The sequence below is a fragment of the Martes martes genome, assembly GCF_963455335.1.
Source record: "Martes martes genome assembly, chromosome: 8".
Taxonomy (NCBI): domain Eukaryota; kingdom Metazoa; phylum Chordata; class Mammalia; order Carnivora; family Mustelidae; genus Martes; species Martes martes.
This window is the reverse complement of record NC_137895.1, coordinates 14,557,848-14,585,698: the sequence shown is the minus strand read 5'-3', so window position 1 is coordinate 14,585,698 and position 27,851 is coordinate 14,557,848. Positions and strand designations below refer to the sequence as shown.

At 49.1% G+C, this 27,851-nt stretch overlaps 1 protein-coding gene across 1 annotated transcript in view; it reads right to left on the bottom strand.

Moving 5' to 3' along the window:
* The window catches only part of SYN3 (synapsin III), a gene marked incomplete at both ends in the record, with an annotated part of 414,093 nt that overhangs the window by 9,037 nt on the left and 377,205 nt on the right, over window positions 1–27,851 (bottom strand). The window contains 4 exons of the mRNA XM_080812195.1: window positions 453–587; window positions 4,979–5,081; window positions 9,378–9,452; window positions 14,373–14,515. Coding sequence (XP_080668321.1) covers window positions 453–587; window positions 4,979–5,081; window positions 9,378–9,452; window positions 14,373–14,515 — 456 coding nt within the window. The remainder of the gene's footprint in view (window positions 1–452; window positions 588–4,978; window positions 5,082–9,377; window positions 9,453–14,372; window positions 14,516–27,851) is intronic.

Sequence of the window (27,851 nt, the reverse complement as noted above, 5' to 3'; positions counted from 1 at the left end):
AGGTTGGGGGATGGAGAGACAGAAGACACAGTAATCTCTATTGACTGTTGTCCTGGGAACACACAAAGGGCATGTGTGCACACAGTCCCACGCATGCATGCACACAACACATACACCCACACGCACCCGCCGCTCCCTGCTCAGGCCCTGGATGGAGGGCACAGAAGGGACAACCGACTTCTTACATTAATAATCTCTGCCTGCAAGTGCAGTCAAGATAAGGTTTCTCTACCTGTGACGGTGGAAGGAGGAAGGTCTCAGAGGCTCTGAAACTCCCCTGCGGGTGCTGGGGGTCCGAGATCGCATGCCCAGCCTCCATCCACACCCCACTCCTTTCTCCCCAGGCTGGTTCCATTCTAGAACTATCTCCTTTGGATCCAGGGACTCCCCAGTCCCAGACAGCCCAGCATTTCTCACAGGTACAAAATCTCCTGTGCTCCTGAGAGCCTTACCCAAGGCCTCAGGGGCGAGGGCACTGTGCCACCCGGTATCAGGAGTTGGCTCATTTTGGAGATAACGAGGTCAGCCATCAGCTGTCTGTCCTCTTCCACGTGCTCTCCAATCAAGGGCATTGAGCTGTCCATCACCTGTGGGAGAGAAAGGAGGCCTGAGGGAACCCCATGCCAGGGTAGCCGGGCAGCCCAGAGGGCAGTGCGTGTCCCTGGAGGGCTGGCTCAGGGCTCGGGACAGAAGCGACCACTAGATGGTGACGTTCTCCCGGCAAACACCTCGCCCAGCGCCTCCAGCTGGGAATGGTTCCCACGGAGACACCCAGATCCCCGCAGTTCCGTGGAATCAGCTCTCTGGATTCAGTTCAATTCAGCCTACATTTGTTGGGCTACAGAAATGTGACCAAGGGCCAGGGAGCCTTTGCTGACCTTTTCTGTTCTTTTCTTTGGGGAGCCAGTCTCTGCCCCCTCCTTTCCCACCTTGGCTCCTGCCCAGGCTGGGGGCCCGCCTCCTAAACGTTGGCCCAAGGTCAAAGCTTTCCACAAAGCCGGAAGCAGTGAAGGTGGGGGCTCACTTATGACCAAAAAATGACCTGGGCCAGAGTTGACCCTGTGTTTGGAGAGAAGAGGGATGAGGAAAGGCCTGTTCTCAGGGGCTCTGGCAGACCATGTGCCTGGAGAGAAACACATTCCGCAGGGAATGGCCTGCTTCTCAAGGAGACAAAGTGCTTATGTTGGAAGGGGTCCTGACATATTACATTTGCTCATTCCACTCTTTTTGCAGATGGGGAAACTGAGGCCTAGGGATGGGAAGGGACTTGGCCAAAGTCACACAGGCCAACCATGGGTGATCTTCCCAGGCACAGGCAGCTGTGGAAGTTCTGGAAGGGCAGTGAGGCCGAGGCAGGCATTCTCTTCCCTCCTCCACTGTGGGAATCCGGGCCTGTTCGTCCACCCCACGGCCATCAAATGCACAGCCCTGTTTCCCCTTTTCCCAAGCTCTGGACTCACCAGGTTCTCTCTTCTGACCAGGTCCTTATTACCTATGCCCATTCTCTCTGCTCACTCTTCACTGAATTCCTTTTCATCCTTCCCGGAATATGCAGCTAAGCCCTTCTTCTCTATCTGAGCAACTTCTAACCAGCTGCTTACCTACACTCCCGAGGTCCTCACGTCGGTTGTCCCATCGGAGAGCTAACCCACAGTGCTGATATCTCCTATTTACCTGTGTCTCTCCAACTGGACTGTGAGTCCCTGAGAGCAGGGATGGGCCCTGGGTCAGGACCAACAGACAGGTCCTCAATAGTTCCCACGAGGGAGAGATGGGAGGTCCCTGCACTAAGTCCTGCTCATAGTGATCAGGATACCAGTGCGTGCTGTGTTTTATTGAGCACTCATTACGTGCCAGGCACTGTTCCAAGACTGAGTGTGGATGATCTTGGACCAATCTCAGAATAGCTCTTAGAGGCAGGTACTGTTACCATCTTCATCATAATGATGAGGAACCTGAGTGTCAACAAGTAGTAAGTTCCAGCATACATTACTAGCAAGCCTCGGTCCTTCTGTTTCTCCCTGAGCACTGAAACAGCCCTCTGTGGCGAAAACCAGGAACGGGAACCTGAAATCCAAGCCTGTGTTCTGCTCCAGACTTGCTGTGTGATCTTGGGCAGGTCATTTCCTCTGGGGGCCCATGTTTTCCTCAAGTAAACTGAGGAGCTTGGGGGCATTTAGGGGGCTGTGTGTCTAAAGCAGCCATGTGGTTGGGAGGCTGAGAAGCCAGCTCAAGGATGTGAATGTCGATTCTAGCACAGTCCTGAGAACTGTCCTCAGTTGAGCTCCTTGAGGGTTGGGCCTGAGTCCTGAGACCTTTCAGTGCCCAGCACACGGCGAGCCTCTTGGTCCATGTGGGCTGAACTGAGTTATAACTGTGGAATCTGTTTGGACGGACACAGGCCTGTCCTTCCTCCCCCTGACCCTACCCATCGTTTTCTGTTCTGGTTTCTGTTTCCTACACTCCCTGCAGTAGAAAACAGCCACCACAACGAACCTGAGGTCAGAGCATTTTGGAATACCCATGGTGGACAAAGCCAAAGGAAGTGGATACTCTGGTCTCCCCAAGGAAACATTCTTCCAGTGAGCAACATCGTTCCCTGGACAGGCCATGGAGGACAAGGTCAAGGGTCTTTCCCCTGAGTATTCTACTGTGAGGATTTTCACAAAACATGTCATACAATTTTTATGTTCTCACCGCAGAGGTGGCTGAAGAAAACAGTATTTTTGGATCTCTTCTGTCTTTTTTACCTGACTGGGAAAAAATACCTTTTATCTTCCTGGTAGCAAGCTCCCCATCTCCCTTAACCCCACTGTAAACCCAAAAGCAAGGGGAACAACTCTGCAATGTTTCTGAGAGAAAAAACAATTTGAAAAGTCATCTTTTTTTTTTCCCCCTGGAACATTTTGAGAAGTTGTTTACTTGTTTTTTAAAGTCCAAACCCACTAATTTTGCTTAAAAAAAAAATGTAAGAGGTCTTTCATCCCTGACCCTCTGAATGTCTGGAGGCAGGGCGTCTGGGCCCACGAGTACAGTCCTTTGTTTCCTCAGAACAAATGTTGAGAAAACTCAAATAGGCAGGAGCTCTCAGGGCAGAGAGAATGCTAAACTCATGGGAGGGAGGGGAAGGGGATTCAAGGAGCCCTTCCTCCAGGATTGCTGTCCCCTCTCTGGATGGAAGCTCTAGATGGAAGGGTCCCTGCTGCCACGGCCGCTGCTGGATCCCCATCACCTGGCTTGGAGCCTGGCGCCCCGTGCAGGGGCTCATTAGCGAAGGACGGATAACTCCGTGTGTGCCACAGCTGAGCTCGTGTCTGCTGGTCCCCGTGAGGAGATGCCAATGCAGGAGGGCCACGAGGGGTCTCAGGAGATGCAACGCCTCAGGCAGAGGGCCCTTGGTCCAACCCGGTCCAAAACTCCCAGGGCTTGCTCCAGAAGCAAGCATGCATGCCAGCAGTGCTCCTGGCCCCTCCGATACCACCTCCCAGAAGGGGTTCCTGAGGGGGGTTCAGCTATGGTGGCTGCCAGAGGCGAAGTGGTTCCCAGACTTGAGAGGAGAGCTGTTTTCCAGCGCAGGACAGAACCTGCAAATATAGGACAACTCATCCTGGGAGTTTTCTGGCCTCTCAGGGGAGGGCAGAGGGACTGTGTCCATCCAACGGTGGCCCTTGCCCGGGGAGGGTGCCGATCCCTTCCTGGTGTGGCTGGCAGAAAGCATCAGGCCTCCTGCCCATGGAATCACCTGGCTCTGCCGTGCTGTGGGTCCCAAGGAGCGGTGCAGGCACGCGGGCCTGCAGGACGGGCTGGCTCCTGTGGTCGCCCAGCCATGTGCTTGCCATTAGCCGCCCACAAGCGGGGGGGGGGGGGGGGAGGCCGCAGGGCTCTCCCTCACGTGTCCTGGCCTTGTGTCAGCACCACCCATCCGCTGCGGTTTGAGAAGGCCACGGAAAGGGGACCCCTGCAAGGGGCCATAGGGGTGTGGCCTCAGAGATGTGCAGCTGGGGAGAGACGGGAGAACTCTGAGGCCAGAGGGGCATTTTCAGGGAAAAGCAGTGAAGAGCCAGAGCTGTATGTGTGTGTGTGCTGGGGGGGTGGGGCAGAGCAGGGGAGAGAGTTTGGGGTGCAGAGGAGGATGGTGGGATGGGGAAGGATGGTGGGGGGGCAGTCCTGGAGGAGAGAGGGGGATGGTGGGATTGGGAGAAGCACAGAGGGGAGCTGTGGGGGGAGAGGGAGACTGTAGGACCAGGAAAGGACAAGGGGAGTCCTAGAGGAGACAGCGGGACTGTGGGATGGTCTGGGGGAAGCACAGACAGGAAGTCAGCGGGGGAAGGAGAGTGTGGGATTAGAGGTATATGGGTAGGTGACCCTCCTGGAGGACGGCAGGCGGCTGTGGGCCTGGGTGTGGCATGGGCTGCAAGATGGGTGTGGAGAGATTCTCTCTTACAATTCTATTTCTCTTTGTCTTTCCTTCCATCCACACCCCAGCAGTGCTCTGTCTCCTGTGTTCGGTGCCCTCCATGATTTGTTCCTCATCTTCCTTCCTCACCAGCCTGCACACCCCATGCCTGTCTGGGTCACAGCTCTGTCCCCAGAGCCACACCCATGCCTAGCCCTGGGGAGCCCCTAAGCACAAGTGTGCTGAAGGGACAGAGGACGGAATTTCTGCGTGGGTAGGGAAACGTGCCCTGTTTACACACTTGGACACAGGAAATTTCAGAGGCCCGATGGCCCACAGTCTTGCTGCCTCGTGGCCTGATGCGCTCCCCCTACCCTTAGGCCCAGGGGTCGTCAAACTTCATGTCTGGAGCTCAGAGGCTTGAGATGTGGCCGAGAGTGGGGGTGGGGAGATATGTGAAGCCAGTGGGTGAGAAGCCGCTGCAAGTCAGCTGCATGTGCCCAGACCCTCAGGGCTAAGGACAGAGCAGACCACGCTGGGGACCGCACGTGGATTCTGTCCCTCTGGCATGCCTGCCCTCACCTCAATGATGTAATCTCTGCCGTCCTTGCTGTGGACGGCCTTGACGGCGCAGATGTCCAGGCCGCCAAACATTTCTGAGCAGCTGTCCACCCACAGCCTGTACCTGCAGGATGGATAGACAGACAGTGAACATCGGGGGAGGGAGCAGGAAGAGGGGGGCAGAGGGAGAGAGACAGGTAGAGACAGATACAGAGACACGGATACGTGGATAAACAGGCCACAGGACAGAGAGTGACGTGCGCGTGCGTTCCGAGATGGACGAAACAACAAGAGACCGAGATGCAGCAAGAAAGACAGAAGGGAGACGGAGAGGCAGCGGGAGGGACAGGATGGCGTGCAAACAAAGCGGAGACACAGATGGACAGAGAGAGAGAGAGAGAGAGAAAGGAGAGGGACTAGAAAGGGAGCCAGGAAGCAAGAGAGAAAGAGGAAGGATGAGGGGGAGAAGGAATGAGAGGTCGGAGAGGTCTCAAGACCCAGACCCTGTCCCCTCCGGACGCGGCTGGCTCAGTAGCAGTGGGGAGCTTGTCCCCACCCCGAGCCATCCTGGACACCCGGCCACTCCCTCGGTCCTTTTCCCTTGGGAAAGCTGCTTGAAGGGCTCAGAAATCCCTCCCAGGCCGCCCTCCGAGCCCCAGCGACCATGCTCCATGAGAGCCGGCAGGGGACAAAGGGTGCATTCTGCCCTGAGCCTGGGGCGGGCAGGCAGGGGAGCCTGGCAGGCTGCTCTCCCGGCCGGGGCCTGGCCCTCTGGACCCAGTGCTTTTGTTCCCTTTCCAGCCACTCGAGGGCTGCAAGGTCAGTTTGTTTTGCAGGGAAAGATCTCAATGCTGGACTCTGACCCTGCAACAAGGGGATGGTTGTATCTGGAGAAGTCTTCCCGGGCCTACACTTGGCTTCCCTTGTGGTGGCTGGATTTGGAAGTCACAGGGGACTTTGTGTCAATATTCTTGCTTCTCTCCTCACTCTCCAGGGTCACATGGGGAATGCCTGCTCTGAGATCTATTTGTGTCTCTGAGCCACAAAGCCTGGAATGAGAGATCATGGCCGGAGGGTTCTTAGAACCAACTCTCTCATCCTCATGGCCAAGTCCCACCGAAGGCCAGAGAGGCAGAGCGGCTTGGCCAGGTCACACAGCAGGATGGTCACAGAGCCAGGATTACACAGATCTCCGGGCTCTTCGCTCAGTTCTTTCATTCAGCTGTAGCAAGGAGCATGTCAGATTACAGAAGGAAAAGGAAGGATGAAAACTCACACCTTTTCAGCTCCTGATAGGTACCGGGCCGTCTGTGCAGGCTGACCATTCTCTAACCCCCACCACAACTCTGTCAGGAAGGTTGGACCCATCTTTCTGATGAGGACACTGAGGCTTAGAGAGCTTAGTCAGCCACACGCTGGCTTCCAAACCTAGATTCTGTCTGATTCCACAATCCAAGCAAGCCACGCTTTCTCTCTCAGTCGGGACACAATGCAGCCTGTTGTCTCAGCAGGGCAGACCAGTGACCTGGAGTCTTGCTAGTCATTTCCTCAATAATTTTGGGTAAGCGTCGTCTTCTTGAAGCCTCAGTTTCCTTATCTGACAAATAGGAAGGCCTAGGTATGATTCTCATTGTGCATCAGCATCACCAGGAGAGTCGAGCAAACACACACAGAGTAAACATTCAGCTCTGGGGGCCCTGCCCTATGTTAGAACACTCTCTCCATGCTTTGAAAGCTTCTCATTGGATTCTCACGGCGGCCACAGTTGAGAATGACCTTTGGTCCTCAGAGCTCTAACAGCCCCCAGGCTCTCTTGACTTGGCTGTAGTGGCTGACCGGTGAGGCACCTTCAGTTTAGGGAGACCTGTGCCCTGAGACACCTTCTTAAATCAGGTTTCTTCTCAATGGAAGATGGAAGTCTAGACCAAGACCCAGAGAAAACTGGTTTCTAGAGGCTGTTTTCCAACAATTAACTTCCAGAATACCTACCAGTTGCACCCCATGGGGCACAGCCCCCCCTTCCCTGGGCCAAGGAAGGAGCTTTATGGGTGGGGCAGTGTGGGAGAGACTGGAGACCATGGGTCCACGCTCCCCTCCAGCTGAGTGGGACGAGCACCGAACAAGCCGCATTGCTGGTTTTGCTGAGGAGTCAGGCTGCTCGGCAAACAGGCCAGGTGGAGAGAGGAGCCAGGGCCTGTTGATGGGCCCCCAGAAATTTCCCCCATGGAGGTGGGATTGGGGAGCTCTGACCCAGGCTTTGGGAGTACTGTCCATGATCTACAGAAGGGAAAGTGAGTCCTAGGCCCAAGTGGACCCGGGCTTGAGGTAGGCTCTTGCAGGCCCACATGGCCGGGAACTGGGCAGAGCTGGGGATATGGTGGTCTGTTGGGGCCATTTGTGAACAGTTCATCAGGCATCGCAGAAGGCTGGGCTCACATTCTGGAAACACCATGGGGAAAAGGACCATGATGTCCTGTGGATGCTCAGTGGGGGAAGGAAATGACTGCCTCCAACCAGATGATTCAGGTCATGAGCACACCCCTCCCTGAGACCAGAGAGCATAGGTGGGCCCCCAGAGTGAGGGCTTCAGCTGCCCCTGGGGGTTGACGGGAAGGAAAGGCAGCCCCTCCCTGCGATGACCGCTACCTCTACCAGGTGAGCTCCTGAACCTTCCTTTCCGGATCAGGCACTCTGGCTGATCACCTCCAATTAACAGCTGCGGCCGTTCATAGAGGTTAGTTAACTTGCCCCAGGTAACCTGGCCTGGAAGGGACAGGACCACTTGCCTTCACTCACCTTCAGCTTCTTTGAGCACCTGAGCCATCAGTTCCAGGAAGGGAGACAACATGTCTGTCTCGTTTGCCACCGTTTCCCTAGGGCTTCCCTCAACATCTGGCTCCCAGCTCATGCTCAACAAATGACGGACAAGGAAATGAAGGAAAGCCTCCCAACTCCTACTCATTCTTTACAAGGGGACTGCGGCACCGCCTCCTTCAGGAAGCCTTCCCTGACCTCACCTCTCCCTAGTCTGCATTGGGTACCCCTTTTCTGTGTGCCCTCTGCAAGCACCCACAGCCCACTGCCACCCCCACATACCACACCCCGTCTGCTACGTTGGCCGAGGAGCCCGGAGTGGACCTCTGTAGTTTTAGTCTGCATGACATTGATATCGCCTGGCATCATAGCCCTCCCGGTCTCCCTTGGTCATGGCCGCCACATGGTCCCACAGCAGTCTCCAGGGGTGGAGACGTGATGTGGGACCGGGCAACCGCGCAGGGGCCACTTCCAGGCCGTAGTGATTGGCTCAGGGATGGTCATGTGACCCAGAGCCGGCCAATCCGTAAAGAAGGCTCACTTCCAGGCTTTGGTTGAGATGGCTGGGAAAGAATTTTGTCCTGCTGGCCTTGACAGCGTCAGGATGGAAACCTGAGCCACTGTGAGCCACCAGATGAACACGGTGATGGGAATGAAGCCGACGCAGAAGAAAGCTGAACTCAGGAGTGTGCGGATGAGCCCTAAACTCTTACCTAGAGCTGTACCTCTGGCATTTTCATTGCTACAAGCCAACCAACTCCACTCTTGTCTCTGACCATTGAGATTTGTGTTCTGACGCCTGCAGTGGACACTGAATCTCTGAAGGGAAGGGCTGGATCTTTTCATCTTGACCCCTCTGGTACATGGCACAACATGGCATGCAGTAGGCACTCAACAAATGTTCACTCAACAGATCTTTCTGACCCCAAAGCCCACATTCTATCCACTCTCATTGCATGCCTGCATGGAGAGGTCATGGGGCCTGCAGGAAAGAACGTGTGTGCGCTGTGGCCCCGGAAGCAGGTGACTGGTCCTCCTTCAGGTGAAGAGAGTTCCCAGCAGTGCTTAAAGACAGAAAGACCTAAGGGACCTTCAGACAAAGTGCACATACTACATTCATGATTCAGTGGAAATAACCTCTTCCTCCTGACACTGAGCTGAAAAAAGAAATCTGAGAGAGGAATGGACATTCCAGGGGCCCTGGTGCCCTAATAAGGATGCTTTTGTGTACCTGTCAGAGCACAGAGGGGACTGGGGAGGACTCCCTGCTCTCTCTCAGTAGCTGTGCAGGGCTGGAAAGACCCCTGGACCTGGAGTTAAGACATCAGGGATCTACTCTCAGCTCTGTCATTGCTCAGCTCTGTGACCCTGGACAAGTCACTTTCCCTCTCTGAACTTGCTTCTGCCACCTGTAAGGTGGGATTATAATACCATCTACACTGCAGGGGTGGTGCAATAAATGGTTGCTGTGTCTAGGAAAGTGCTCTGTGGGTGGTGAGGCCCTGGCCAAAGAGTGAGGTGGCATTCCTTATGGGCCTCTTGTATCCCTCCCCCACCTCCTGCTGGGGCTGCTGCTGTGCCCTATTACACCTCCTCTGTCTCTTACCTCTCTGTCATGGCCACCTGCTCCAGCATGGCAGAGCCTGTGTTGGCCTTCCAGTTTCCAGAGATGGAGGTTCTCCTGTATCAGAAAAATTAACACCAAGGGCATTAGGACCTCTGTCACTGCTCTGCTTTTCTTCTTTGCTTTGGCTGTTAGGAGGCTCCAATTCAAATATCTGGCTCACATTCTGGCATGTATTGTTAGGAACACATCTTGCCCCCAGCTTTATTTGCCTGTTTTTATTTTCCTTTAGGCTGATTGTTGTATTGACTTGTTGGATCTTATGTATCTTTTTCTAGGCCACCTTTGAAGTCCAAAGATATTATTTTTTCATTTTTTTTTCATTTAAATTCAATTATCCAACATATAGTACATCATTAGTTTCAGATGTAGAGTTCAATGATTCATCAGTTGCATATAATACCCAGTTCTCATCACATCATGTGCCCTCCTTAATGCTTGTCAAGCAGTTACCCATCCCCCCACCCACCTCCTTTCCAGCAGCCCTCAGTTTGTTTCCTAGAGTTAAGAGTCTCATGGTTTGTTTCCCTCTCTGATTTCTTTCCATTCTGTTTTCCCTCCCTTTCCCTGTGGTCCCCTGTGCTGTTTCTTACATTCCACATATGAGTGAAACCATATGATATTGTCTTTCTCTGATTGACTTATTTTGCTCAGCATAATACCCTCCAGTCCCATCCATGTTGATGTAAATGGTAGGTATTCATCCTTTCTGATGGCTGAATAGTATTCCATTGTATACATATACCACATCTTCCTTATCCATTCATCTGTCAGTGGACATCTTGGCTCCTTCCACAATTTGGTTATTGTGGACATTGCTGCTATAAACATCCAGGTGCAGGTGCCTCTGAAGATTAAATTTAAAAAATGTCTATGCCATCAGATGAAATCCTCCAAACCTTGGTCTCTTGTTTTTGAAAAGGAGACCTAGGGCAGTAGAGCCATTAGTGATTCTGGAATTTCTTGAGGACTCCAAAATGTAGGAAAAATGATCCATGGAGAGAAGAGATCACTTTTTCATGGTGAAAGGCAGGAAGGCCTTCTGGCCTCAACACTCCCTCTGTTCCTATGTCTTTTCTGCTCCAGCAACACCAACCTCCTTTGCAGTGCTCCAATGCCAGGGCTTTTTCCTAGGTCAAGATCCAGCCTTTGTCTCCATCTTTGCCTATCCATCCCTCGCATTTCATATGAGATGTGACTTCCCAACAGCCCATTCCCCCAACAAGAGTAGATGCCCCTAAACCAATGTTTAGTCTTGCTAATCTCACTTGGAATGACCGCTTTAGTGTCCAGTCTTCTCCAAGGGCAGGCAACATGTCTGACTCATCCCTTGTCCCCCCAGTGTCGAGAGGGACCTAGTATATAGAAGGTAGCCAGGAAATAACTCCTGGGTAGGGGGCTGTGTATACTGGGGGAAAATCAAGACAAATGATCTCCGGTGGTGTACTTGGACTCAGCAAAGACTGAATGAGTGTAAGCAGAGTGGTGGAGGTAAAGCTTTTCGTTTCATGGCCAAGGGAAGGCATGTGGTTGAGATTAAAGGGTAAAGTGGGAGGAGGAATTGCCACACAAATATATCCTTCTAAAACAGAAAAGAAGGTATATCTGAAGACAACAGATGCTGAGAATTGCTGATGGTCAACAGGGGCTAGAATTGCCAAGGCGTGCAATGACATTGATAAGCACTATGTCCTTCCAGTTCAGCCCAGCTCAACTCAATTCAACTCAGCAAACACTCACTGGGCCATTCTGTGTCCAGAGTACTAGGTGTGTCTTAGTAACCCCATCCTAAGCTCACTACATGGAAGTGTGGACCAGAGTAGAGGCACGGTAAGGTTAGCAGCATACCTGAGTAGTGAAGAGGTTGGGGAAAGCAAAGGAGAAACCAGAGTCAATCAACACAACCCCAGAAAATCGTTCCAGCATTTTCTGGCTGTATAACTATGGACGCCATCTTTGAGTCCTTATTTTTTCCATTGGTAAAATGGGAATGATCTCCATCCTTATATATTATGTAGACTAAAAGAAATAGTCCTACAAATGTCTTAGTCCAATGGGCACTACCATTATTTATCAGTCAGTGGAGACAAGAAAAGAAGGCATCACAATACCAGAAGCATCAGGAACACAAGCCAGATTGCTCTCCTGCCAAGAAAACAGTAATAGTGAGAGTTGCTATTCGATGGGCGCATTCTCTCTCTGAGACATGGGTCTAAGGTTTCCATGAACACTGGCACATTCAGGCTCATAGAACCTGATGAGACAGATATTACCATTATTACCATTGCTACGGAGTGGCAGAAACCACCAATCTGTATCTGAGAAACTCCATGCTCTTAACCATGACTCTCTATGGCAGAGCCCATCACAGGCTGGGGGAGAAGACTCACTTGGCTGAAATGTGATGCAGCTGCTGGAATGTAGGACAGTATGTAGACTGTGCCAGAAGAGTTGACCTATATTGCAAATGCATGATGTCGACCTCCTTGCTGAAGAGGGTGGGGGTGGGTGGTAAGGTGCGGACCCAAGTAATCTTGGATGAGAGTGGAGGGGAGCTGTACTTGAGCACTTCCCTGGAGTGGGTAAAGCTCTTTCCCACGGGGCTCCACATTCGTGGTTCTGCACTTGGGCTGGGACTGAACTGAAGTAAACGGATGGCGGCTGGTAGGAGCCAGGATTTTCCCTGTTAGAGTGGGAAGTTATAGACAAGCAATCTGGGAAGGCTGAAATGAATCATGTGGTACTAGAGGAAAGTCGGAGACATCAATATGAATGCTCTTAAGCTCTAGATAGAGCTGGAAATATATAGAAATAATTACAGATATGTGTGCACGCACGGGTTAAGGTACACCCATGAATTTCCGAGCTCCGTCTGCTGAGGCCTGAGTCACAATGACCCCCCAGTAGCAACAGCACAGTGGCCTGAGTGCAGGGCAGGAAGTGGGCCAGAAAGGAGTTTGAATGGGCAGAGAGGATGCTCTACACTGAGGTCTGACATGAACCCCCCTCCCTCGGACAGGGGCCAACCCAGGGTCCAGGAAAAGCCATAACTAATGACAAGCTGGAGCTGCCAGGGCACAAAGGCTCCGCATAAAGAATGCAGCAATGAGCTAATCTTCAAGAAGAGAAACTGGGACAAGGTGTCGTCAATGTCAAGTGGAAACGTGAACAATGAGGAGAGGAGGGAAATGATATCATGACGGATGGTGGAGATCTCAGGAATGCACTGGACTGCTGCACTGGAATGTTCCCCAACCCAGAGGGGGCAGGGAAGAGCCGACCTTATCACCCCGAGGGCATCTGAGAGCGGTGACAGGTCTGGCCTGGCTCATGGGTGGCAGTGAGTAATTGGCAAAACAGGGCAGAAGTCTTCCTTGAGAACTGGCTCTGTCCCTTTCCTGGGAATCTTTCCATAGAGGTAAGTCTAAAGAAAGTCCGCCTTTCAACTTGAAGGAAAGGGTCTGCCTCTTCTCCGGCTCCCCAGGCAATGGCAGAGTGGAGTAGCTGCAGTGAAGACTGTGGGACCCACTAAGCCTAAAAGGGCCATCTGGCCCTTTATGGAAAAAATCTGCTGAGGCCTCTAGGCAATCCAGGTAGTGCAGAAGCAACCTGAGGTAATGCACGAATGGATGTGTCTGGCTGTGGTCAATACAACTTTATTTACAGAAACAGGTGGGAGCTGGATTTTAGCTGGTGGGTGGTGGTTTGCTGACCCTGACCTAGAGCGAAAGCTCCAGAGTGCAAAAGCCTGCAGAGAGATTTCCAAAGGTCCCCAGCCTGCCCTGGCAGACCTCGGATGGGGAGCTGTGCACACGGCCAGGGCTCCAGGAAGGCTTGGCAACTGGGCACTGATTAGCTCTCTGAGGTCTTGTCATTTCAAGGAGAACCAACAATAACATTCCAAAATGAGACACAGAGAGGCCTTGGAGCAGATAAGACCTCCCACCTTTTAAAGAAGTCTCATTCTCACGACCGCAGCAGCTTGAGCATGAGTCATCCTCTGCCAGAACCACCTCTGGGCTGAATGTGTGTTGGCTTTTCTGGCATTCATTCCCCTTCCCTTTGTCACAGCACCTCTACTCCCACTGGGGACTAACCCTGCCCAGATTGTGTATCATCTTGGTGGGACTCTCCATACGGGTCTTCTGCCCTTCTCTAACCGGTAAGCCTGTGATCCAAGTTGGATTAATCAGCACTGTTTCCAAGGAATCACAACCTTGAGTTAAGCACTGAAAATGACTCAGGCAGATTCACTTTCCAATGGGGGTGCCACGAAAATTGTCTGTTGCTCAGGCCACGCAGATTCCTGCAGCTGCCTTGGATCGTAATACTTCTGAAATTGACAGTTGAGTGGTTTTGTTTGTTTTTAGGGTTTCTGATCATTCATGGCTTTCTAATAAATTCCCTTTCCAAACTCCATCAAAGTAGTCAGGTGTGGTTTCTGTTGCTTGCAGCCGGAGAAATCTGATGTCATCTCCTGATTGGTCTTACTAGTTCCAGGGAAACCCTTCTGCAGCCCATGGCCCCAGAGCCAGCTTCTTATAAATGCAGGTCAGATCATACCACTGCTCTGCTCAGAAGAAAATGGAATAGAACCCAAAACCCTCAGCAAGGAATTCAAGGCCCTCCTTGACTTGTCCCCAAGTTTCTCTTTCAGTCTGGTCTCTTATGATATACATCTCATAGATACTTGAAGTCCCCCTCAAACATGCCAAGTAGCTTTCTTCTTCTGGGAGAAGCAGCTCTCTTTGTGTAGACAGATTTCTACCCCATGATAAGGTTGAGAAAGCGTCAGGACTTAGCTATACTGACCAGAAAAGAAGGGCAGTAAGTGGACATAAAGGGAGAATAATGAGGTGCTGAAGGGTCTCTATCCTGCGGTGGAGGAGACAAGGCTGGACCAGCATCTCTAATCTCTGTTCCTCCTCTGTCCTCCTCCGTCCCTCCCAGCAACCCAGCGCCTGCCCAAGGACTCACATGTAAGCTTTGTAGTTGGATCCGATTTTCTGGATGCGGATGTCGTACTTGGAGTCAATGAAGGCCTCAGTGGTGGCGTAGGTTTTGGCCATAGCCACCATGCTGGTGATGTCCTGGTAGTCATGCTGGTTTTCTACTTTGATCTGTTTGGGAGGATCAGGGGGTGAGTGCCAGCCTGCCAGCATTCATGGAGCACCCACCCAATGCCAGGACCCAGTGTTTTGCGTGTTTAGTGACTTTGGGAAAGTCACCTGCCTAGCAGGAGAGACAGACATAAGAAACAAGTTATTCCACTACACACTGGTAGATGAGGAAGGGAACATTCCATTGGTGTTGTCAAGAGCATCTTTACAGAACAGGTGAGCTCTGAACTGGGGTTGGAAGAATAAGTATAATTTTCAGCCAGGGCGTTTCTATGGAGGGTGGAGGGGACTGGCAAAGCAGAGGGCAGAGGAGCCACACAGGGATGGGGAACACACAAGTGGTTCAGACTGGCTGGTGGGGCTGGAGGATGATGGATGGCTGAGGTGGGTTGTCAGGGAACAGACTTGGGGGACCTCAATTGCTTTGGAAAGGGACTAGAATTTTAGCCTGTGGGCTCTGGAAAACCACTGGAGGAAGTGGAAGAGTTTAAACAAGAAGTAGCCTAATTTGTGTTTTAGAAAAATCCCTCGTGCCCTGGGTGTTATACACAACTAATGAATCATTGAACACTACATCAAAAACTAATGATGTACTATATGTTAGCTAACTGAATTAAAAAAAAAAATCCCACAAGCATTTTTATGGTGGGTTGTAAGGTAGGTTGAATGTGACATGGGGTAAGAAACAGTTGGAAAAAAAGGAGTATATATAAATGTGTGTGTGGTGTGTATGTGTTGGGTATGTGGATGTGGGTTGTATGTATGTGCAGTTTGTGGGGGGACATGTGTGTGATGGGGAGTCCATGTGTGTGGCATAGGTGTGTTATATGTTATATATGTGGTGTGTTGTATGTGGTGCTTATGTGTGCAAGCAGTGTGTGTGTGCATGTGCACCTATGCATATGCAATGGACAAGGCTGGTTATGCTCAACCCAAGGCCTGGGTGAGAAACTCACACTGTTTACTGGGATGAGGCCAAGAACATGAAGTGGTGCTCTGGGGTCAAGGAGAGGTCCCAGAAGAAGTTTGAAGGCCAAATGCAGGGGATGAGGCCAAAGTTCTGTGACCATGACCTCAGGACAGAAAAGTTGACTGCCAGCAGCTGTGGCCCACTGGGAATGCTGCCCCCTCCCCTTTACCCTCACCTGGATAGCAGAGGAGTCTGTTGCTGGACAAGAGGTGGGCAGAGCCCAGATCCCCTGGGAGCGGGGGTTGGCCAGTGCCGAGGAGCTTGTGTGGGAGGCTGTCCGGTCCTTACAGTCCCTCCTCATCCTCTCCTGTCTCTCTCGGAGCCTCACCAGTGCCCTGACCACTCCATCCCTGTAGGAAGTTGCGCACGCCCAACCTGACAACTTCCAAAGAAGCTTCACAGCTCTCTCATGGGATGCAAAACAGGATTGTGAGGTGGGCAGTGTGGGCATTATTATGGTCATTTAACTAATGCAGAAACTTATTTCTTGCCTTGCCCAAGGCCATAGGGCAGCTAAGCACAGAGCTGGGAAGGAAGCTCAGGACTCCAAGAGCACAGCTGTTCTCCAAACTATCTTCAGGGTATCTGACAAGTGCACGCCTGCTGTTCCACCCTAACACATGGGAAATGGTGATGGGGAGTGAGGCTTAGCACACCTTATCTCTTCTTGGCTCTCTCAGAGTCCCAGCCTCTCAGCGATGATGCTGAGTCCCACTTTGCGGAACAAATAAAAATGACCAAGCAAGAGTTCCTGATTTGCCATCCCTTTCCAAGCTCACCAGCTTTCCCGCTCCTTCTTCTAGATGGTGGTGTGCCTCCTCCCACTCATGGCTGAACCTGCCCTAGAACAAAGTTCTAGGTCTTCTAAGACTGACTGCTCACTGCCCCCTCCTCCTTCAGGAATAGGACCCTTAAGTTTTATCTGGGCCTCTAGTCTCTCAGCTAAAGATGGCTCTGTTCCATCATCCCTCCTCGATAGACACAGCCAAGTCTTGGAATCTGGTCAGTGAACACAGGAGTGGATGCGCTATGAGCAACCTCAGGGTGGTGCCTTTACCGCAAAGGGAATCTTCCCAGTCAGTCTCTTTTCCCTCTTCCTTGGCTGGGATCTCAGACCACAGGATGGAAGCCACATGCTGAGGATGGCTGAGTAAAGTCAATGGAACCTGGATTCCCAACACCATGGAGTCCCCAGTCTACTCTTGACTGTGCATGTTCAGACTCTTAAACGAGAAAGAAATGGACTTTGATCTTGTTTAAGTCACTGTTATTTGGTTTTCGTTAAACCGTTCAAACTATATTTCAGCCTTGTATTTTTTGTCTTTTGCTCTCTGTTGATCCTTTATCTTTTGGGTCAACATGATCATGGGTCCTCCATTCTCCTCAAATTGTTCCTGCTTTTCAGTACCCCAGGTACTCCCTGCTCTCTCTCTATCTCCTCATTTTCCACCCATCCCCAAACCCACCATCTTCGAATGTCGCTCCCCACTACTCCGCCAAAACTGATTTGGCAAAGGTCACCTGTCACCTCCTCACTGGCAAATCTGATAGCGTTCTTTTGCTCGGCATCCTGTTTGGCATTCTGTGACATCCGAAATTGCTGAGCTTTTTGAAACTTGGTTTCTACACCACCGCTCTCTTCTGGTTCTCTTTTTTCCTGCCAACTTCTTCACTTTATCGCCTCCCCTTCCTCCAACTTCCCCTCTAATGATCAGAGCGTTTCATCTTCAGCCAACATTTGGGGTCTTGTGGAGAGAGTTAGAGTTACCACAATGAAAGAATGGGTGGTGGTGTGGGGGAAGCTTGCAAGGACAGTTTGTCTAATTCAGTTTTGTCCCTGGGTGGCTCTGGAAAGGACCAGAACTTCTTCCTAGACAGCATAGCATACATGGCCAGATGTCTTGGACACTCTGAGCTGCCCACAATGTCCATTCTCTTCTATGGTCATGAAGCACCCTGATCTGGGGGCACACGACCTCCCACCAAATACATATCACACTTCCCTATCTCCCGGGCCCCCGTGTGTGACCATGTGACCATGTTTTCGGCTTCTGCGAGCAGAAATGGAGTCTTAACTTCCAGGCTTACTATTAAAGGGAAGGGGAGGGTTTTTGCTCTTCATGCTAGTTGGAATGTGGACCATCTTTGACATTGTGGCTGAGGAGCAACACCCCAGGTATGCGTGATCAACAAGATGGAAGGAGCCTGGGCCCTTAAAACCAAGGAAGTTCCATGAGAGCCCTGGGCTGCTTGTACCCAGACCATTGTGTGTGAGAGAAAGTCCTGGCTTATTTAAGCCACCTTAGGTCTTTTATTACACAGCTGAACTTTGTCCCAGTTATTACAGGAGCCCTAAGTAAATATTTGTTGAATGCATCACGCATGCATTCATCTCTTCACAGGAAAAACAAAAGAGAGCAAAGAGAGACAGTGTAAACATAGGGGTTTAATGAATTAATTAGTTAACTAATTAGTGGTCAGCCCAACATCTCCTTGTGCACCTTTTCTGGGTGGTTTGGGGTTGTGGTGCTCACCCTGCCCTCTCCGCGAGTGAGGATATAATTCTGGTTTCTTGTATACGGACTCTTCTAAAACCCCAGGACAAGCCCTGGCTTATGTCCCTGGCAATTTTAAGTTCTTTTCCTTACAGAGGGCCTTCAAACTGTGCATCTCTGGGCCCCATAAAGCATAGCTCCACCGATGTCTTTCTCCCATTAGATGGTCAGCTTCTCAAGGATAGACAATGAGTCTCCCCCACAAGTCATAACACAGGTGTCTGGCACAGATGCATCCAATGTGTTTGCTGGATTGAATTTAAGAAGACTGGATAAAGATCCACTCATAACATGGGAGGGGGCAGGGAAATGGGAGGAAGAATATGGGAGTTTGGTAAAAGGCAAAGAAAATATGTCTCCCAAAAACTGGTCTTTCACAAGGTGAATTTTTCTGTAACTGCTTGGACTGGATTCTACGCTCTTGGAGGTTTCTTTCCATTGTGAGAACCCGATCAAATAAGAAACTGTGGGGAAGTGGGCAGGGGGCCTGGGGCCGGGTGTGGTGGGTCCTGGAGGGGACTCTGGCATGGTCCTCAGGCAAAAGGATAGGCCGGGGTCAGGGGGCACTGAGGCCGGGCAGCTGCAAGGATGAAGTGGCTGCTGGCCTGGAGAGAGAGTCTTGGCACTCTGCTTTATTTACTAGCTGGAAAACCCTCCAAATGTTCACAGAGACAAGCTGAAAACAGGAAGCCCTAAATGAACTGTGATTTAAGATTACCCATTTGCTGCTCTGGGGACCTGCAGTGGGGTCACCATGGACTCCCTGACTCTGAATTCTCCCTCCCATGTCTCTGCCTCCCTCTCACCTCCTCTCCCTTCCCTGTCTCTTCTTTCCCTCTTTTTCTGCCATGTTTGTCCTATCTCCCTGTACTCTACACTGTTCTACCTGCTCTTGTGTGTTTGCGTGCATGGGTGTGGTTCGTCCTGAGGGGGAGCCAGGTGGGGGCATGGAGACAGAGAGGGCAGAAAGGGAGAGAAGTGGGAGAGAGGGGTCAGGATACAGTTCTGAATCTCCTTGATGGGATTCACCTCAGAGGTCTCCTATTCCAGCCTGAGATGGGGGAGTCCTCTTCTTCTTTGGTAGATTGTCTGTATTTGCTTAAACACCTCTGAGAACAGGGGGCTCACTACTGGGCAAGGAAGTTAATTTCCCCTTGGGGAGCTTCTGTTGCACATTACACCCAGAATGAATGAATGGTCCCAGTTATTGATCACAAAAGGGAATTCTCAGCCCTCAGCCTTGTGTCTACTCTTCACACCCTTGAGGAGAGTCAGCCAGGTACGCCTAAGTCATTCTCTTCTTTAACCCACCCTAACACGAGCAGGTTCCAGACCCTCTACTACCTTGAAATGCTCTCATTTGACAATCTCCTAAACTATGTGGTGTCCGGAATCACACCCAACTCCAGATGTGGTTTCACCAGCTGAGACTGGAGAAGACTGTCACCTCCCTCTACATGCAATACATCTGGCAGATGTACATCAGTCAGACCCCTGCCCCAGAGCCTTTGCTCTTGCCATTCGTTGCCTGCGTGGCCTGCACCCTCACTTCATTCAGGTCTCTGCTCAGAGCAGTCTTCCCTGACCCATAGCTGTGCCACAACTCCTCCCACCCAGCACTCCTTATCCACTGTACCTTGCTTAATTTTTCTCCATGGCACTCCCCCCATCCCACTTCACACCATTATCTATTTATTTGTTTGTCATCTCTCTTCCTTACCATTCTATTAGGATGGAGGCTCTGCAAGACCGCTGTGGGATTTCAAGCACTGAAAACAGCATTCAAGGAGCAACAAGCAACCAACAGATTTGGTTAATGATTGAATAAATATAGCTAAGTGTTGCCAGGTATGTACTGAGTGTCCATTATATTCAGGTAATTACTGACTGTTTTTCCAGATACTATGCTGGAGGCTGGGGATGCAAAAGGGAAAAAGAGATTTATAATTTTAATCCAAATGGAGCTTTGAGCCTATTCATTACTTGCTCCTATTAACTTGGCTTAATACGATGGTAGTTTTTCTAAGATCCATATAGAGCTCGCTTGAAGCTAATATCTTCAGGTCATTTGGAAACACAAGATCCTGATAATTCATGTCTCTCCGTGCGTGGACCTGAGTGCGTCCAGTCCCAGAGCAGGACTTTACATTTCCCCCTGTAAATATTAAAACTCTCATGTTTTCATCTGTCCCTTCACCTTCCAATATTGACTCTGTCATCTAACCTGTTAACTACCCCTCTCAGCTCTATGTCAATCATGATATTGGTGCCCCCGTGCTATACCTAATTCCAGCTGTTTGACCTGATTTAAGGCACTTCTCTAAGTTTTCGTTTTCTTATCTGTTACATGAAATAACAACTGCCTTGTAGGATTATTATGATCTTTAAAGAAGATTTTATATGTACATATGTGTGTATGTATGTATGTATTTTAGAGGGACAGAGAGCATGCATACAAGTGAGTGGGGGCAGGGGCAGAGGGGGAGGAAGAGAGAGAATCTCAAGCAGACTGTCTGCTGAGCATGGAGCCTCAGTCTCTGAGCATGGGGCTCAGTCTCACCACCCTGAGATCATGACCTGAGCCAAAATCAAGAGTTGGATGCTTAACTGACTGAGCCACTCAGGCGCCCCAGATTATTATGATTTTTAAATGAAATTATAATGAATGTCAAAGTATCTACTTAGCATGGTGTCTGGCACCCAGTAGATACTCAGTAAAAGCTGGTTCTCTTTAATTAAATAATCGTTGTGATTCTTTGTTGACACTGAACCACCAATAAACACTTTTTATACAGTTATTTACATAATTATCCTGTCGCTACAATACCTACCTCCTGTATAATCACCCAAATTGATGAGGAGTTCTTTTTAGATCAATTGCAGCTCATTAATGCAGAAGGAGTAAGAGAACGAGGACATCATCCTTCTGCAACTACCTCCTTAATGCAATAATGGGTCTAGGCAACAGTGATCAATGCAAGACCTTTGGGAAAGGCTGATGGAGAACTTCCAAATGTGCGGACCAGGCAGACAGTACCTGAATTCACAGGTCAGTCTTTTTTTTTTTTTTTTTTAAAGATCTTATTTATCTGAGAGAGAGAATGAGAGAGAGCATGAGAGAAGAGAAGGTCAGAGGGAGAAGCAGACTCCCCATGGAGCTGGGAACCTGATGCGGGACTCGATCCTGGGACTTTGGGATCATGACCTGAGCCGAAGGCAGTCGCTTAACCAACTGAGCCACCCAGGTGCCCATCACAGGTCAGTCTTAAATCCCAAAAGACAGGCAGACATGACTATGTCTACAGATGTGCAAGGAAAACATCCACTACCAACTGGAAAGTACTGCCAAAACCCAGAACCTGAGTCACAGCAAGTCTCTATATTCAACCACCAGTTTATACGATGTACAGGCAGTAAGAGAACACCATTCATCTGTAATCAGCTAAATTCAGACTGTAGAAAATTCTACAGGGAAATGACCTTTCCCCCTTCTAACAAATAAGTGACAAACCAACCAACCACAGGAAAAGGAACTGTTGTAGATCAAAAGAGACCCATGTTATACCAACCATATCATGTGTGAAGAGAACGAACTAATTAACAGGAGACTAAGGAACACTGAATATGTATTAGATGATATTAAAGACTTACTATTCATTTTTTTGTATCCTACTGGTATTTGTCTGTGTTAAAGGAAAGAAAAGGAGACCTTATATATTGCAAATACATACTGAAATATTTATAGGTGAAATTATGTGATATCTGAGATTTGCTTTAAAATAATCTGGTGATCCCTAGAGACAGAAAGGAGATGAGGGGTTGCCAGGAGTTGAGGTGAACGGAGAATGGGGGATGACTTCTGCTGGGTGTGGGATGATAAACATGTCTTGGAACTATGTAATGGTGTTGGCTTCACCTTGCGAATATGCTTAAAATTTACTGAACTATACACTTTAGAAGGATGAATTTCATAAAATGAGAATAATATTTTAACTTAAAAAAATGAAAAAGTATCCAATGGCTTTTGAGAGGAAGTGTGGAGGAGTATGTAGAACAAAACTGACCATCAGTGAATAATGGTTGAAGTTGGGTGATTGGTAGTTGGGGATACACTTTACTGTCCTTTTCTTCTCTTGTGTATATTTGAAAATTTCCATAATAAAGTGTTAAAAAAAAAGCAGGGCTAAAAGAGAAAGACAAATAAGAGTGAGAATGTAAAACTGTTCTTCAAATGAGGTTAAAAACCCATTTGGTAATATCTGATTAGGGGTGTGACCCCATTTGGTTGTGTTCATTGCAGGAACCTTTGGGCAGTAACACAATTCAGTCTCCCTAAGAGGAAATGCAACCAGGTGCCTAAGAGAATTACAATCATTCATTCATTCTTTCTTTTTTTTTAAAAAGAGAGAGAGAGAGAGAGAACATGGGCATGATGAAGAAGAGGGGCAGAGGGAGAGGAAGAGAGAGAGAATCTTGAGTAGACTCCCTGATGGGCATGGAGCCTGATGTGGGGCTCAATCTCACGACACTGAGATCGCGACTTGAGCTAAAATCAAGAGTCAGACACTTAACCAACTGAGACACTCAGGCGCCACACAACCATTCTTGGAATTAAAATCCATGTGACATCTCCTGGGCTCCTCTTATAGAGGACACTGATGTGTAACAAATGCCAACAATGCTTTCTGATGTTTGATGTTAATTATAATACCCCTTAGTGTAAGCTCACGTGCTTGTGTCATCTCTTTTTTTCTTTTTAAGATTTTATTTATTCATTTGACAGAGAGAGAGAGAGAGAGAGAGCACAAGCAGGAGGAGCAGCGGGCAGAGGGAGAGGGAGAAGCAGACTCCCCACTGAGCAGGGAGCCCGACAGGGGACTTGATCCCAGGACCCTGGCATCACGACCTGAACCAAAGGCAGATGCTTAACTGACTGAGCTACCCAGGCTCCCCTCCTGTCATCTCATTAAGATTAAGCAGGTGATTTTGCAGATGACCAATAAATGCAATCCAGTGATCACTTTGATCTATTTGTTATGGTTTATTTTTTATTTGGGAAATGAATATATACACACACAGCAAAAAAAAAAGTAAAAAATATAAAAATAAAATCTGGGAAAAAATAAGTGTGTTTTTTACTTTAAACCCCAAGCCCCCTGGTGAAAAGATTCCTTTGTACTCTTCTGGAAATAGTCCATGACTATATTGTAAGAAGATATAAAATGAGTCTCTTCTTGTCTGTGATGGTTAATTTTATGTGTCAAATTGGCTGGACCATGGTGCTCAGGTGTTTGGTCAAATAGTGTTCTGGATGTTTCTGTGAGGGGTTTTGGTTGAGATTTACATTTAAATCACTGGACTTTTGAGTTAAGCAGATTGCCCTCCATAATCTGAGTGGGCCTCACCTAGTCAGTTGAAGGCCTGAATAGACCAAAATTCAGTGTCTTCAGCCTACCAGCCTACTCTGCAGATTTCGGACTTGCCTGACCCCCAATAATCATGTGAACCAAGTCCTTAAAATAAATCTCTTTAGCTCGCTCTATACACTTCCTATTGCTTCTGTTTCTTTGGACAACTGTGACAAGTGCACTGTTTTGGTGATAGCTGATGAAAGAAGACAAAGGTATCACCTTCCAAAGTAAGTTGTGACAGAAACCACTGTGGCCAAGAACAGGTAGACTCACCCACACTGATATAAATAACAAGGTTGGCTGGCTGGAGATTCGAGATTCTGAGGTGATGATTTCTTTGGAAAAAGCTGTGCCAGCCACTAGTCCTCTTGCTACATCTGGTAAGAGCATCAGTGGGACAAGACTGATGGGTGTTTGAGCAGCAAGGGAGGGCTGGTGTGCTGGGGCTGATGCGTTCCCAGGATACTACAGCTCAGCACCCCAGACTTTGGTCTCTCCAGGCTAAGAATGTGAGTACTTCCTGTAAACCGCAGGTGGTCTATGTGGGAGAGACACCAGCCTTGAGCCATTTAAAATCCCGGACAGAGGGAGCCACGGCTGAAGGGCTACCCACCTGGTCCAAGCCACCATCATACCTCTTTGGACCACTGCAACCATCTTCTTTTAAAATTTCTCATGCTCAAACCAAACCTCAGACTGATTTCCTTAGCATCTCTGGGGGTGTGGGCCAAGGCATCAGTATCTTTAGAATCTCCCCCAGGCAGCTGTGTACAGCCCAGGTCACAAAGCATGACCTTGTGTGATCTGGGTCCTTCTTACCTCTCTTTTGCACTAAGCCAAATGTGTCCCTGCCTCACTGCCTCTAGACTTGTTATTCCCTCTGCTTGGAACAATTTTCCCGAATGCCTTCCCATGACCCACTTCTTCAAGTCTCAGCCCAGATGACCCCTTAGTGGAGGCTTTTCCAACTACCTGATATAAAGTAGCTAACTTTCCTTGCCCACTCTGGGAAGTCTCTACTGAATTGCCCTGGTTTATTATTATTACTTCTTTTCCCACCATCTTTGACCATCTGAAATTACTTATTGTCTGATGTACTTACTGTCTCTCTCCTCCACAAAAATGTAAGCCATCAAGACTAGGGGCCTTCTGCATCTTTCTGGAGAGATAACATAATAGTGTTATAGAATGTAAGCTCAAATCCCAGCTCTATCACCTATGAGCTGTGTGACCTTGGGGAAGTTACTTAGCCTCTCTGTGTCTCACTTTCCCTATCAAAAAAATGTTGGGTTCTTGGTAATGTAAAGTAGCCACTCCACATCAAATGCGGATAACTTGCTGGATTACTATTGCACGTCACTGGATTGTTGTCGAGCATTAAATAAGATACTACGTGTAAATAGTCTGGAAGGAGGCTTGGCTCATCACAAGCATTCAGTAAATGTTAACTGTTACGATTATTGTTATCATAACAATAATAGATCCTGAACACCCTGAATTGTGCTTTGCACACAGGAGGGACTCAATAAATATTCGCTGAAAGAGTGAACAAAGGACCCAGTTGTGGTAACAGCTGAGTGCAGAGAGTCTAGGCAGGAGGGAAAAAGCAGGTGCAATGACCCCGAGGCTCAGGGTACCTACAGAAAAGAGACTCACGAAAACAGATAATTGAGCTTAACACCTTTTCATGGAAGCTGAGGGCGAATAAGTTTTCATGCTTGAACAGGGGCAACCGGATCTCCTTATACAAATGAACACAGAGAATGGGGCCAAGATCCTTCCCAGAAAATGGCCTGGAGTCCACCCGATACAGAGATCCATGAGTGATGGAAGTCCACTGCCCTATTTCAATAGCCTAGGAAACATTTCAGGCGAGTGTGACCAGCAGCTCACCCTGGCCGCATCTATCTCCGTCAAGTTCCCACAGAAAGTCCAGTGTGGAGCACACTCCCTCTTGGCGCGATGGCCCAGACAAACTTGTTTTTTCCAAACAAAGATAACGAATTGCATGAGGCAATTTACTGAACCAGGTTATTTACGAATAAGCTAAAAGCTGGGAGGACGGCTACCAACAATAATAACTGTAGCTGCAGAGCACTTGCTCTGTGGTCTTTCTGGCTGGGATCAGCTTGCAGGGCCAGCTGGAGGGTCAGGCCACTCCTCGCCTGGGACATTAAACCGTTACCCCAGCCCACAAATGGAGGCTTGTTTCTCTGTTTTTATAACAGGAAGGCACGTATCCAGCTCATTCCAGAATCGTATTCGCTCATTAAGAAACTAGTTAGATGGGGGTGAAGAGCGATGGGCTACATCTCTGTTTTCCCTCCCAGTAATTTTTTTTTACCAGTCTTTCAGCTCCGAGACTCTCGAGACAGGACTAAGTCTAGGTTCTGTGGGTATGTCGTTAATGTCAAGCCGTGCTTACAGCGTAGCTCGAAATTCATTCCGGAGGTCGGTATCGACATTCTGTAAGAGGTAAGTGGGAGTTGCTCTGAGTGGAGAAGTTCCCAGACTTTCTTGGGTTCATGGCTTCCATCTTAGGAATTATTTCACAGCATTTCTAGGCCAAAAGAAATACCGAGCAGTTTCATCTACCGAGCACTTAGAGCGAAACAGCTTACCAAGTACTTATGTCCTAACAACTTGGTAACTGGAAAAAAATATGCATCATGTTTTTATTTCCTTTCAAATAAGTACAATTACTTACTAATGCGATATATGTGCAGAATCAGATTGGACACCATCACCCTCATTTCCTGTTCCACACTGATTTTCATGGGGTATTTGCTTAATTTTTAGCTCACCAGCACCAAAACCCCAGCTTTGCAAAGATGTGACGTCATTGAATGGAACATGTCGTAATGTGATGTTGAAACTGTGAACTACCTCGTTTAGCCATTTGCATGGTGTCTGACAGACGCCTAGAATTGCCGTTCTCTTGAAAATTCAAAATATACCATGCCGCTCCCAGGGCGGCCCAACGCAGGGGTTGGGAACCGAGGGCCTAATGTTATTACTTCTGGCATTCTCCCTGGCAGAAAAGAACACACGTCCCTCGTGCAATCACCCTGGCATAAAGCCTGCCTGCTTCTCATGGAAAACTGAGGTCTGAGAAAGCCACGGGAGCGGAGATCTCCAATGAACCAATCTACACTTCAAACCAGGCCACGCTTCAGGAAAATTAAAAGGATATTACACTTTTTTTTTAAGGTTTTATTTACTTATTTGACAGACAGAGATCACAAGTAGGCAGAAAGGCAGAGGAGGAAGCAGGCTCCCTGCTGAGCAGAGAGCCCAATGAGGGGCTTGATCCCAAATGCTGGGATCATGACCTGAGCCAAATGCAGAGGCTTAACCCACTGAACCACCCAGGCACCCTGGATATTACACTTTTTAAGATAGGGTAGTGGTTCGAAAGGACCATGTGATTAGTGCAAAGGTGGTTTAGAGTTAGCTCGGTATTTCAGAGTCCTTAGGGGTACCTGGGTGGCTCAGTCGGTTAAGCGTCTGCCTTCAGCTCGGGTCATGATCCCAGAGTCCTGGAATCGAGTCCCACATCAGGCTCCTTGTTCAGGAGGGAGTCTGTTTCTCCCTCTCCTTCTGCCTGCTGCTCCCGCCTCTTGTATTCTCTCTCTGACAAATATATATATATATATATATATATATATATATATATATATATATTTTTTTTTTTTTTTTTAAAGGAGAGTCCTGAAACATACCTGAAATAAAATAAAATATCATCCAAGGGCTGCATTAAACAGATGGTTAAGGCCCAGTTGCCATCATGAAGGAGCTCACAGCCCATGGAATAGACAGATTTGAGGATAGACTGTTCAAGAGGGGCTGCCCTCTGCGAGCAGCAGAGGGACCCTGAGGCCTGCAGGGCGAGTGGGGCAGAGAAGGGTTCCCAGATAAGGGGATGGGGTCCACCCAACTCCCTTTGTAATGATCTTGGGGGGTGGGAAGGATGAGTTTAAAAATTCAAAGTTCTTTCTTCTTTCTGAAATGGCGCTATCACAATTCACAGATTGTTACTGAGCTTCACTGATCTCAATATTTTCACACACTTTTTTCAAGAGTTCTGATCTGTTTTTTAATGAGCACAAACTCTGCCAGGAACGGTACTACACAGGTTACATGTAGTATCTCATTTAAGCAGGAAAAACAACCCTATGGGCTTCTGGCCATGGCGTAGCCACATTGGCCCTGTCTCTGTAAACCACTAGAAGACCAGAAAGGCTTTACAAGGCAAGTGTCCGAGGCAGTGGGAGCAGGCCCTGCAGGGCCGCGAGCCATCAGGGAAGGGAAATTCAGAAGGTGTGCCCCGTGTTCACCTGGACCCTTTCCGGGCCACGTCTGTCACTCTGTGCTGGCCTGTGACCTCCGACAGGGTCTCC